Source organism: Anthonomus grandis, chromosome 5 (genome assembly GCF_022605725.1).
Source record: "Anthonomus grandis grandis chromosome 5, icAntGran1.3, whole genome shotgun sequence".
NCBI classification, from domain to species: domain Eukaryota; kingdom Metazoa; phylum Arthropoda; class Insecta; order Coleoptera; family Curculionidae; genus Anthonomus; species Anthonomus grandis.
Window position 1 is genome coordinate 31353513 of NC_065550.1, and position 13513 is coordinate 31367025.

Below are 13513 nucleotides of genomic sequence, written 5' to 3' on the forward strand. Positions count from 1 at the left end.
ATAATAAAATACGTAATAATAACGAGCTGGGTTTAGGACTCACTCTACATGAGGAATATTCAAATAAAACTTTTTATATTCTTCGATCCGAATTACGGGTGTGTCACCCTGGCATAATGATTTTAAATCTGACTACTTTTCTTTAGTAATTTTTTTTGGTTCGTTATTTAAGATTTCAACAGTATAATTTTTAAGGTCAGTTATTTTCGATTGCCTTTTTAATTTTAACTTTTTGTAATTTTCATGGAGATGACTTGTTTTATAAAGTATTGTTAATGGTTCTTGTTTAGTTACTTTAATTTCCATAATATCATGCCATTTAATTGAGTCTCCTGTTTCAGAAGTTTTAACAGACAAGATTCTCAATCCTTGAGACAACTTTTTAAAATTTAAAAAGTCATTATATTGAAGAGGATGCACCATGTAAGGGTGTTTATGGTGTGCTAAATGGATGACGGGATATAATTGTGGCGGGATGAAAAGATCACCTGCGCGCAAGATGGCAGCTGATATTGCGCTATGGGCAGAATCTCCTTCATTCTGCCCATGAAATGATTCAAAGAAACGTAATGAAACTTCTTCTATGTTCGAAAAGTTAGCAACTGCATACAAAAGGATTGCAGCAACGACAGAATTTTTATTTTGCCCACTGCATCCGTCTGAAAACGACTTAATATTCTCCTGCTAGAACTAGCACGAACATAGTGAGCTTCTACCTTGGGAAATCTTTGGATGTGATTTAAAATTGTAGTTCGAAGGATATTATCACGTTCAATTACCCTGACTGCCTGTCTACCACCTCTTCTTTCCTCTTCTAGTACCCCACCTGAAGTTACCTTTGTCAGCGAAGTTCTCATTGTTTTTTCGGATATCCCCAACGTATGCAAAAATAATGTTTTACACACCAAGTATTTTTTGTGATTCAATGTCAAAAAATATTTGTGACTTTTTTGTCTTCGAGACTGCTCTTTCTTGGTAGTTTTGGTAGCCGTTTCCAGAACTTCGATATGGCGAACAATAAATTCACGTTGGGATGCCTAATTTCCTAGATTTGTAAATGATGTAAATAATTCCATTCTTTCTTCTTCACACAGTAAAAAGCACTGACGCATCGACTTTTTGCATTTATTACCGTCGCATCTTTGTTTTAGCTTCCGTGCCGGTACGACTGCTCCTGTCTTCGTGCTGGTATATTCTTTTCCCATATCCCTTAGTTTCTTTGCTATTTTTTTTTGTTTACCCTGGACTTTTTTAATAAAGTCTGATATTCTCTGCTTTCACCTTCTACAACAAAATCCTCTGGTTTATTGCTTTGATCTTGGTAAATAATCGTTTTTTTTTCTTGCGGGATTTATTATGACTTCTACAAGAATCGTTGTACTCCAAGAAGTGTTCATAGCACAGCAATTTAAGCCATAAGTGGCTGATAAGCTCCATACTTCTTTCTTGCAATAAGTCGCCTCACAAGTCTGTACGTACGTAGGATCTTCGCGATCGGAGATGTCTCCTAAATAACTACTTAAATAATTGCTCTTCATTTCCTCAGAATGATGGCCGTCGTCTTCCAATACTCCCCCAGACAAAAATACTGTACTGCTTTGGTCCTGTAATAACGTTTGCTCTATATTTATTTGAGCTTGCATGGAACCTGAACATCCATAGCGTACTTTTTATTTTGAATATTACACAAAAAATAGCACGTTAACTAAAGAAAACCCTTTACCAAGCACATACTCAATCGAACTAAGCGCGTTGCGTCTTCGATCACTCCTAGGAAAACAAAAATATGCAAGTATTGACAAGAAAATTCTGAGATAAGCCGAATAGTGTAACTCGACACCGACATTTAATCAATTTCACAAAGTGGCTTAACTGAGATACGCCTTAGAATGACCAGATAATATGGAGAATTCTAAATTTTACAAAGAGGCGTAAGTCTGTTTGTAAAATTGTACCTTATAATAATTCTAGATACGCCTGTCAGTTAATACGCTGTAAGTCAGAACGTAGAAAGGATCGAGTTACGCCACTTCGTGATATTGACGACGATATGTCAACCAAACAAAAAATATATTAATAATAGATAATATTTATGTAGTTGAAAGACCGGATAAAATTTAAAAAAAAAAAACGATATCTACATCAATTATATAAGACTTACAAAACATCTCTATAAAACTCTTCTAGGCTGTTTTTAATTAATAAACTTAAACACAGAACGACTAAACTGTGCTTGCTAATACTCATGACTTTGTATTCCAGGGGCAAGTAATTATACTTATTAATACTCTTATAATATACAGGGTGTAAATAAATAGATGCGAAAAAATTCAGGGGCTGATTCTTAGGTAAATTTTAAGAAAAAAACCTTATATGAACGTATGTCCTAAAAGTCTTAACTTCTGACATACCGGGTAAAGATCGAAGAAAAATATGTTTTTTTACAATACCTGTGAAAACCCTGTAGATTTTTTAGTAATATTTGGTATGCATCAAAAGGCATTTTCTAAGGCTCACTAATTTTTTTTAAATTTTTATTAGTGACGTTCGTGCAAGGTTTAAAGTAAATATTTTTAATGAAAAATATGGTACAAATAATGTATTAACCTATTAATCTGTATTAACTTGTTAAATGCCTGCTGATGATTGTTGGTTGATTGTCAGTTCTTGATCCATTTCATCAAAATGGCAAATTATTCAAATGCAGAAATGACCGATATGCATTTTATTTATGGTCTCTGACACGTTGGAATATTTAACATCTATTTACAAACTTCAGTCTTGGCAAACAAGTGGGATAATTCCAATATTAAAGAGACAAGAATTAAGGGATAAATTATCGATCTGTTACTATTTTGAACTCTGTGTCTAAAGTTTTTGAAATTATCTTGATTGATCGATTAAGTGAAGTGTAGTATATCCAAATATTGTCATGATTTTTATCGAAAAAATCGACACTAACTAACTTAATAACATTTCGCAAATATGTACACCATGCTTTCAAGTAAAGAAGACAGGTTGATGTGGTGTATGGAGAAGGCTTTCGATAAAGTTAGGCATAGTCAAGATAGTAAATTCCCTCTATAAATGTATAACATGTAACAAATATATTAATTAAATTACTTATATCCTATTTAAATCACAAGCAGCAATATAAGTCAAGGATACTAACTTGACACCACTGGGAGGGTTTCGAAGGCTCCAATTTGGGCCCTCTGCTGTTTTTAATTGCTATGTTAGTAATTCAAAGACCTTATGTTTGGTTGATCTAATTGCAAATAAGTTCAATCATAATTTACAAAGAAATTTAGAAAGAATTGTATGCTGGTATAAAAGTGTTACTCTCTGTTGTTAACTCTTAATTAAATCAATGGGTAACTAAAAGTAATTCGGTCATCCTTCCACTAAATTTAATTCGACAAATTTTTAAGGTGTTAAATTACTTATTAAGGTTTTTTTTTCCTTGTTTGGCCTTGTGCTTGGCACATTTAGTCACGTGTTCCAATATAAGAACTCATAAAACAAATAAGGACAAAACGTAGGGATGCTGGGATAGGTAGGTAAACAATAGGGAAAAAACAAAGGGATCTCCAAGTAACTAAAATTATTAACTAATGCATATACGATCAAGTTATATTTTCCTTTTGGAGAGTCAAAGTCAAAATATACTTTATTTGCTAAGTTTACAAACTTACGCTAAAAGCTTCCTAATCCTAGAATTTATAATACAAGTATTTCTTTGGTTATACAGGATACAGGACAAAAACAGAATACAGAATCGATTTTGATTGTACATAGAAGCATATTTTATATAATCAAAGAAAAAACCAAAAAAGAAGAAAAGAAAAGGCGTGAACCAACATAAAACAAGAATAATTAAAAATAAATAAATCTGATCAACAGATATATAATATATTTTAAATATTAAAATAAGTCGTTAAAATACTCTTTAATGCTGTAGTAAGCTTTTGGTAAGATTAATTTCTTTAGTTCTCTCTCCTAAACTTTTTAAGGTCTGTAACAGTCCTAATCGAAAAAGGAACATGATTAAATATTTTACGACTAATAAATATAAGAAGTTTCTCGTAAGTGAGGAGGTGGGGATTGGAAGAGATAAGTTGCCCACTTGACAAGTATTATGACTGGTGCAGGATGGTGGACTTACGGACTTATGTATGAGTATTGCAGTTTCCAATATAAAGAGTGAGAAAACTGTTAAAATTCTTTCAGCTACAAAAAGAGATTTACAAGAGACTCTCAGACCAACACCACACAGATACCTTAATGCTTTTTTCTGAATACTAAAAATTATGTTAAGGAGTCCCTTGGAGCACAAACCCCAAAATGGCAACCCATAACGGATATGAGAGTCTATTAAGGCGAAATAAACTGAACGAGCAAACAACCCCCCCAACTCATGCCTGGCAACCCTGACTGCAAAACAACCAGAAGAAAGTTTAGCAGCGAGGCCCAAAACGTGGTTGTCAAACCTTAAACTCTCATCAATGAAGAGGCCGAGAAATCGACAATAATCCCTACCATGTAGTGGACTCTGCTCATCAAACAAAAAACTCTCTACATTACACTTAAAGCCCAGAACAAAAGTCTTATCAACATTGAATACAAGCTGATTGCAGATGCACCACTCTTTTAATTTTGTGAAGGTCCTCTACTATGAGAGATCTGACTACTTTTTGATCTTTGTTATGCCACAGAATTGTAGTATCATCGGCAAACTGAACCATTAGCCCATGCAGTGATAGAGAGCTTAAGTCATTAACGTATAATAAAAATAAAATAGGACCCAACACTGACCCTTGAGGTACACCACATTTAAGATGTGCTATCCCTGACGAAAATCCAGATGCAACCACCCTCTGGGTGCGGCCAGACAGGTATGACTTCAACCACCCCAAAGCCACTCCCCTAAATCCGTAAAAATCAAGCTTTACGGATTTAGCACATTACAACAGTATTCCATGATCCACACAATCGAAGGCCTTGGATCACAGAACACCGCTGCTGCAACCTCCTTGGAGTTCACAGATAGATACACACTCTCCAAGAATCTGAAAATGGCATCCTGCGTGCCCTTAGATGACTGAAATCCATCTGATTAGGGGACAGCACATTGTATTTGGTCAAAAAAGAGACAATTCTCTTTTTTGCAAGCCGCTCAAGAACCTTGGAGAGGGTAGACAAAATTGATATGGGACGGAAGTTAGAGGGTCGGTCCAAGCTACCACCCTTATGAAGAGGAATAATCATAGCTTCCTTTAAACAGGATGGGAACTCGCTCTGAAGAAATGACTGATTGATTGCCCAAACTAAAGCACCTAAAGCGCTCGCAGGCAGAAGTGACAGCAGACGTGAAGAGATACCATCGGAACCCGAAGACCTACGATTCTTCAAGCACTGAATTGTTTCAAGGGCGTCGGTGGCATCTACAGGGTGGAAAAAGAATGATTGGTTGATAGCATTCCGATTAAGATACTGCAATGGATCGCCGTCACTGGTTCCAGTAAAATGGTTCCGGTAACTCGAAGACTGCCTACATTCGTTAATGATTAACCAACTTTCCTTCTGTCTGTTACCGGACGAATCTAAGCGCTCATTGTAATACAGTTCCTTTCTGACTTTTATCAGATGCCTATAAATTTTCCGATAATCCTGAAAAAATGTTGGGAAAATAGACTCCATTCTATCGTCCACAATTACGGTTGCCATAAGTGAAGTATGACACATAGGAAGCAAGCTAAGCTCTTTATGCAGAAACATCACTGCGTCAAAATTATTTTTACATTCAAATAAAATATGGTTCGTCATTTATTTCTAATTTATGTAAATATTAATTAAAATTAGCATGACTAACTAGAAATCAGAAGAAAGGTGTTGTCAAATATCTTGGAAAGTTACATTTGGAAACCATACTATAACTGCTAAGGGACGCTTTTACTAAAGTGTATGTATTTGAAGCATTTGCTAAATATGCAAGATATTTTCTTTTCCAAGTTTCTGAAGACCTGTTTTGGATAATTGGAACTATATCACTAAAGTCTACTTTGGAAATAATCCTATCTGTCTTTATTGCTTCCTTGGCCTCTTTATCTGCCAAAGATGTGAATTGATGATCAATTGTGAATCAGAAAGTATTAAAAAGTTTTAAATTATATTAGCAGCACTAATAAATTCGAGGGCTTTTAATATTACTAATGCCTCTGCAGTAAAAATAGAAGCATAATCCTCACACTTGTATTTTCTTTTTTATTAATTTTCAGAATAATAAAGGCACAACCTGTACCATCAGCAGTTTTTGATCCATCTGTGTAAATTTCTAAATAATTTTGAAATTTATTTAAAGTATCCTTAAGAATGGTTTGATTGGTTTTATGATAGTTCGTAAATGTAGGAAATATTATTGTGGGGTATTATTAAAATTACTTACAAAAATTAAGGAGTTTTGTCAATGCATCTTATAGCTTTAGTGCCTCAGAACAGGTTAAAACGACTAAAAATGGCATCTACAACAATGATAAAATGTTTAATTAATGAACAAATAAATGGACGTTAATTAATTAAGCATTTTATCGTTATTGTAAAAAAAAGCGCAACTAAAAATATTAATCGACGTGTGCGGGCGTTTTTTCGAACACGCCCTCATTTACTTTTTTTTGAATTTGTTCCATATTTTTGCCGTTCACTGTATAGTTGGAAGAATTACACATCAGGAAGTTTTAAGAACATTGAAAGTTCTATATTACCGTCTGTAAATTCTTGTCTGAAAAACCTAGTACCAACCAAAATACAAAAAATTCACTTCAATTTTTTTACCATTCCAGAACGGAATCCTCTCCGCGTTGCCCTACTTAGCCATGTGGCTCTTCTCAATCCTAGTAAGTCAAGTGGCCGACTGGATGCTCACCAAACCTTACTTTACCTCCACTTTAGTCAGGAAAATTCTAAATAGCATTGGTATGTTTAACCCCGCAATATTAACATATTTATTTTTATTGCGAAAAAATGAACATTTTAGGTCAATTTGGTCCAGCCGTCGCCTTATTCGCTGCGGCATTTACTGGATGCAACAAATATCTCACTGTAGCCTTATTGACGATAGGAGTGGGTTTAATGGGGGGCACAAACTCGGGATTCCGAGTGAACCACTTGGATATTTCGCCACAATACGCGGGGATTTTAATGTCTTTCACCAACTGTATGGCTAACGTTGTTGGACTTTTGGCTCCGATTTATGCCGGTTATATGATAAAAGGAACCGTAAGTGTGGCCGATGTTGCTAAATATTCGATGTTAACAAAACGTTTGTACTTTTCAGCCTAGTATTGCCAAGTGGCGAACGGTCTTTATAACGGCCTCGGCGGTTTACGTCTTCTGTTGCACGTTTTATGTGATATTTGCTTCTGGCGAGAGACAATCGTGGGACAAACCACAGGAGGAGGAAAAGGAAAAAGAGCAAAAGGAACCGATGGTCGCTTAATTCGGTTTTAAATTATCTTCTAGTGAAGGGACAGATTTTTCGGTCTAGCATAGTAGTTTTTAAGACATCAAATTCTTATTATAAGTTTAAATTTGCCTAAATTAAGCTTTAATATGTCTTAAATGAATTTCAAATTTAGTTTCTGTCACATTTTCAAAGTTTATCGTAACTTTGCAGTTAAAATTGTTGTTCCCCATCAGAGTAGTACGTTCAATTGATTGATATTATTTATTAAAAATTATCCAGTGATAAGTAATTAGTGCTTACAAGTGTGTCTTAGCCCATTAGCATAGTTTAAAAATAATATATTTTTTAATTATATAGACATGGTCGGTACCATTAGACTAGTTAGATTAGAATAATGAATTTGAGAGTGCTATTTTATAGATTAGATAATGTAAATATATTTTTTCAACAAGTTTTGTATTTTTCATTGTTTAATGAAACGTTTGTTATTCATATATTGTTTGAATTTTTTTGTTACCAAAAGAGACAATTATGTGGTTGTATTAAGAAAAAAATAAAGGTGTAAACTCACGAAAAGATTGTTGTATTATTCCGCTATAGTAATTATACCACTTTGGGTCTATAATACAATTTTAGATTTATTAAAAATATGTACACTATAGATGCCTCAGACTAATAATAAGGCATAAACTTGAAGAAGCAGGTCTAAATATGTACAACCGAAGACTATGTCATGCCTCTTCATTATTTTTTATCATAGTTCTGTCTAATGCTCCGCCGTATTTATACAATAAAAATTAAATACCTTATAGATATTCATAAAAAATCAAAATCGGCAATAGAGGCACTCTAACACCGAAATATTTAAACTTAAACGATCTTATTCACGTCAAATAGTTAAAATTATAAACAGTCTTCAAGGTGATATTAAGAACTTTATTTTCCTAAATTCATTTAAATTGTGCATACAGATCGTGTTATCTTGAGCTACGTATTACCCAAAATAATGGCAACTATGACAACAACCATTACCCAAAATAATGGCACCGCTTGGTTGCGGCTTGCAGGCGGCGGAATTTTTCGTTTTTATTTTTTGAACCGGGAACCAGCAGACCTCACTTTGCTGTGTTACTGCACGTTGCATTAATAATTTTTTAACGTTATTTTCGTGTTTTTTTCACTATGGCTGTTTATACCCCTTCCGAAAGAGTTTAACTAATTAAATGGTTTTATGGAGGCAATTCGGCAGTACAATGTAGAGATTTGTTTTCAGTGACATTTGAGAATAGACCGATTCCTTGTGCAAAAACGGTTTTAAATGTGGTTACAAATTTTGAGACATCTTTTTGTCTTTAAGATTGTAAAAAATGCCACACAAAACGTCAAGAACCACCTGTTGAAGTGGTCCAGGATATAGAACGACGGGAAGAAATGGTTTGCAGTACCCTAGAACTTGATTCGACACGGTCCACTAGAAGTGTCGGAGAGGAACTGGGAATGAGGAATAAAACTATGGGTAAAAAATATGGGTACAAATGTTTCAAGTATTCAAAAACTCAGGAAATATTTCCTGAAGGCCAGTGGCGAAGAATGGAATTTTGTGAAACCATGATGGAAAAGGCAAATGAACGAAAAATTTTTTAAAAACGAATATTTTTTAAAAAATATTTTGTTTTCTGACGAATCTTCTTTTCCATTACATGACAAACACAATCCTTCCATTGTTCGTTATTGGTCTCAGGAAAACGAGCACAGAAGTTTTCAGTTTCGTACCCAGTATCCTCAGAAATTGAATGTTTGAGCACGTATTTTGGGCGACAATGTTATAGGGCCATTTTTTATTGATGGCACTTTAAACGCCTAAAAGTACCTTCAGTTGCTGCAAAACCAAGTTCTTCCTGCCATTCAAATCCTACCTGATGTAGACCTGGGATCGGTTTATTTTCAGCAAGATGGCTGTCCTGCTCATAACGCGGCTAGGGTAAAAGAATTTTTAACAAATACTTTTCCTAACCGCCTTATTAGTGGGACTGGCGATATTAAATGGCCTAATCTAGGAGGACACTCTCCAGATTTGTCTCCAAATGACTTTTATCTGTGGGGTTACCTTAAGGAGACCATTTACAAGCATGAATTTGGTAGGCCAACAAATTTAGAGGAGCTGCGAAATAAAATAATTGTCGAAGGTGTCAATTCCATTTTACCTGTCAATTGTATTGTTGTAGCCAGATTACAAAACCTGTCGTTTTATAAAACGCCTAGTCGTTTTATAAACGGCGGCCATGCAGATTGTCAAATATTAATTGTCAACTCATTATTTTGCTATCTGGCTAGCCATTTTATAAAACGACTAGGCGTTTTATAAAACTACGCTGACTGCTTGGCCCGATTATTAAACGCTAAAAAGACATTTCATCGTTTGATATTATGACATTGTGACGAGTGATGCATTTTAGTCTTTTAAATAACGGCGGCTATAGTATTAGCCAGATACTCAAATTTGATCCTCATTTCAGTTTTGCTTGGTTCGTTTAGTTACAACTCTTCTTGGTTTGTTTAGTACTCTAAAAATATAGATCCTGTTAAAGTAGCAGCGACGGGAGTAGATAAAAACTACTTTTATTCCCAGTTAGAAGAGTTTTATAAGGGTAAGTATGTATAACATGATACAATAACAAACTAATAATAATTATAATAGTATAGTTTAATTAATAATTATTTATAGCATATATCTGTGAAAGTTCCAAAATTTGATAGGGGTCCCCTTGACCCAAAAGGGGTACTAGGAAATATTCTGGATATACAAAATGGGGTATACCAGATAGGGACAGAGCATGGTCGCCTTAATCGATGGTTTTCCAGAGACGAATTAAATCCAGTTGGCAATTCTAACTTTAATCCGTTTGTCACACCAGATGTTCATATCTCTCTAAGGGAAGCAGTTTCTAAGGTTTCGCAATTTGGAGGATAAGGTTTTAAGAAATGTCAGTGCAAACCTAGTAAACTGCAATGCTGCACTAAGAGATGCCTTTGTTTTAAGGCTCGCGGAAAATGTACCAGTATATGCCATTTTAGTGGTCCATGCTCCAATAAATGAACTTTTTTTTCATCAACGCTTATTTTGTTTATTTTGTTTTTTATTCATAAAATAAAGCGTATTAACATATTCATCTAACTGTCTTATAGCTACAAGGACTATTTTTTATCTGCTTAATGCTGCCAAATATGTATGTTGATATCAATAATTTATATTTTTTTATTAAATACTTTTAAATAGAATTCGTATTTTACAAACCGACTGAAATAGTCCACCCGCAAGAATGTTAAACGGTGAAAACATTACCGTTTCACATTCTGGCAAAGTTGTCATGGTCGATTTATAAAACGCCTATAATTAGGCGTTTTATAAAACGACAGCTTTTATAATCTGGCTACGACATATACAAAAAATTGTTACAAATTCAATAGCAGAAGTAAAGTAATAGTAGTTTTCTGGTTCTAATGAAATGTTTTTTACTTTTAATGTAGATATAGTTTCAAATGCAGGTAGCTGAATGTAATGATAGGCAGGTATAAAATCTGAACTTGTTTGGTGGACTTGAGTGTGTATTAATTTTTTATATTTTTTTATACCATATCTCCAATTTAATATTCTTGTGGTTAATTACATTAGATGGAAGATTAGGCCGCGAGATGCTACCCAAGCAACACAAGATAAATAAACGTTTTTCATTTTTGGTTGAACTTATAAATATATGTTGCGAAATTTAATATAACGTTTTATTCATATTTAATAAGGTTTATTACATGTTAATAATCATTAAGTATCGTATATTGTATACTATTTAAAGACTTCCTAGACACTACTGAAATTTTCATAGCGATACGTCTTGCTTTCAAAAAATAAAATAGTCTTTTCACGTTTTACTCGAAAACCTTTAGGTTATGTGACAAAAGTATAGATACAAGAACTATAGATTTTTTAACACCTATAATTTTCTTAAAAAGCATTTTTTCTCAGGCAATTATTTTCTGCAAAAAAACAGTTTTTCATTAAACCTACCCTTAACCCCCCACCCACCCCACACAACTTACCAATAAGAAATTGTTTTAAAAAATCATTGTTTTCCAAAATAATACTAATGAATAACAGCTGGTTTCGCCATTAATATCTAATATAATAACACAGTTTGTTTATTAGATATAATTATATATCTGTATATTAATAAATATTTAATACAAAAACAGTGCTATTAGATTGGATACTATGGACAAAAAACGGTGAATTTTCAAAAGAATTTCTTACTGGGCAAATGTATGAGGTGGGTGGGATGGTAAGAGTTGTGTTGATAAAAAACAATGTTTTTGCAGAAAATATATATTTAATATGTAATTTAATAACACTAGTGTACATAATCCTTGTAACACAGTGTTACATTAAATAAATAAGACAATGCAAGTTCGACAAGATGTTTTCACACTACATCCTGTTACAAATGATCAACATGACATACACATATAACAAACACACTATCGCCCTATAGTTTAGTCAATTCAAATATGCTTTATTGTACTATAACATTTTATGTTGTAAACAAATTCAAACAATCATTGTAAACAATCATATCTAGACTAAACTAAAAGTTAAAGACGATAAGAGTTAAAAGTGATTAATAATTACGTGTCACAATACGTACAGAACATCAAACTCGACAAGTTTTAGCAATTAACAAGTAAAAATATTCTTGAATATCGTAATAGGCTCGTGCAACAAGCAACCCCTTGACTTTCCTTCAAAAGCTAGAATTTTATTTGCAATAAAAAGTGGCTTACATGAATTCTTCCCTTTTACTTTATTCATGTATGATGAACCTTTTTTTGTAACACAAATACTGTATGCATTAATGCAAAATATGCTTGTTTTATTATGTTTTTATTTAATTCGTTAGAAATTATACTTAAAGTGAAGCAGTTGGATGAGTTTTTTATTAAGGAGTTCAATATGATTTTCAAATATTAATTTATTAATATTTAGAACTTAGAAATTTACTTTCAATAGTACTAGCTAAAATTTAATTTTCTAAACTGTACTTAAAAGGCATTGGAAATATTGAAATTAAAAGCTTATTAGCCCCACCAATACCTATAATGATCTACTTATTAATCAGTAGATCATAATTAATAAGGTCCCTCAAAACCTCCTCATCTCTATTAATTCACACGACAATAGCATCATCTGCAAATATAGTAAACTTTCCATAAATATTCAGATTCATGTCATTGACCAAAAATAAAAAAAGGTCCCAGAACTGAACCTTGAGGTATACCAGATTCTCTGGTTAGAGAGATTTCTATTGTATGAGACAGATTGTATCTTCTTATTCTTTAAATATGAGCGAAACCAAATCACTTCTCTAAATCCACAAATCTTTAACTTGCGCAGTAACATCCTACTGCACACAATCAAAGCTTTTGTTAAGTCACAGAACAATGTTTTGACTAATTTTTTCACAATTTTTGAAAGAATTGGCACCAGAACTGGCCCTTAGTTTGAGGGACCTTCTCCATCCATTCCTTTAAATAGTGGAACAGTTTACCTAAAATATTTGTAGAAAGGGGCCAGGGAATTTCCGACTTCTTAATTCAGTAATTGTGTGTGTTTAAGGTCAAATGCATTAATTGTGAAATTTACCTAATATTAATAATCTAAAAGTTTTTTTAGTATTAATGAATATCTAAATCATAGTTTTATAGATCTTGCGAATTATTGGATAATATTGATCATTTAAGGCTCTAATATTATTGACCTGTGTAAACTGTTATGTATTATTAACATCAATAAACATCTTATCTTTTTGGGGAAAATAATTTTTTCAGGACATATGAAGAAGTCAAAACCAATTCACAACTTGTGTCCAGTGTCACACTCTATGTACCTAAAGAAATTTTCAGCTATTTCTTTTTATAATCTGAATTATTCCCAACAAATTCCACAGTACACAGAGGAAAATTTTCTTCTGTGTACTGTGATAAATTCTACTAGACAACTAG

At 33.2% G+C, this 13513-nt stretch overlaps 1 protein-coding gene and 1 long non-coding RNA gene across 3 annotated transcripts in view; one reads left to right on the forward strand and one right to left on the reverse strand.

The window, feature by feature from the left end:
- LOC126735836 (putative inorganic phosphate cotransporter) overlaps positions 1-7914 on the forward strand; it is a 42439-nt gene extending 34525 nt beyond the window's left edge. For both annotated transcript variants that reach the window (XM_050439914.1, XM_050439915.1), the window contains exons 7-9: positions 6840-6972; positions 7034-7275; positions 7334-7914. In XM_050439914.1, the coding sequence (XP_050295871.1) occupies positions 6840-6972; positions 7034-7275; positions 7334-7495 (537 nt within the window). In that variant the 3' untranslated portion in view covers positions 7496-7914. The remainder of the gene's footprint in view (positions 1-6839; positions 6973-7033; positions 7276-7333) is intronic.
- The window catches only part of LOC126735840 (uncharacterized), a 37781-nt gene that overhangs the window by 10748 nt on the left and 13520 nt on the right, over positions 1-13513 (reverse strand). The window lies entirely within an intron of this gene.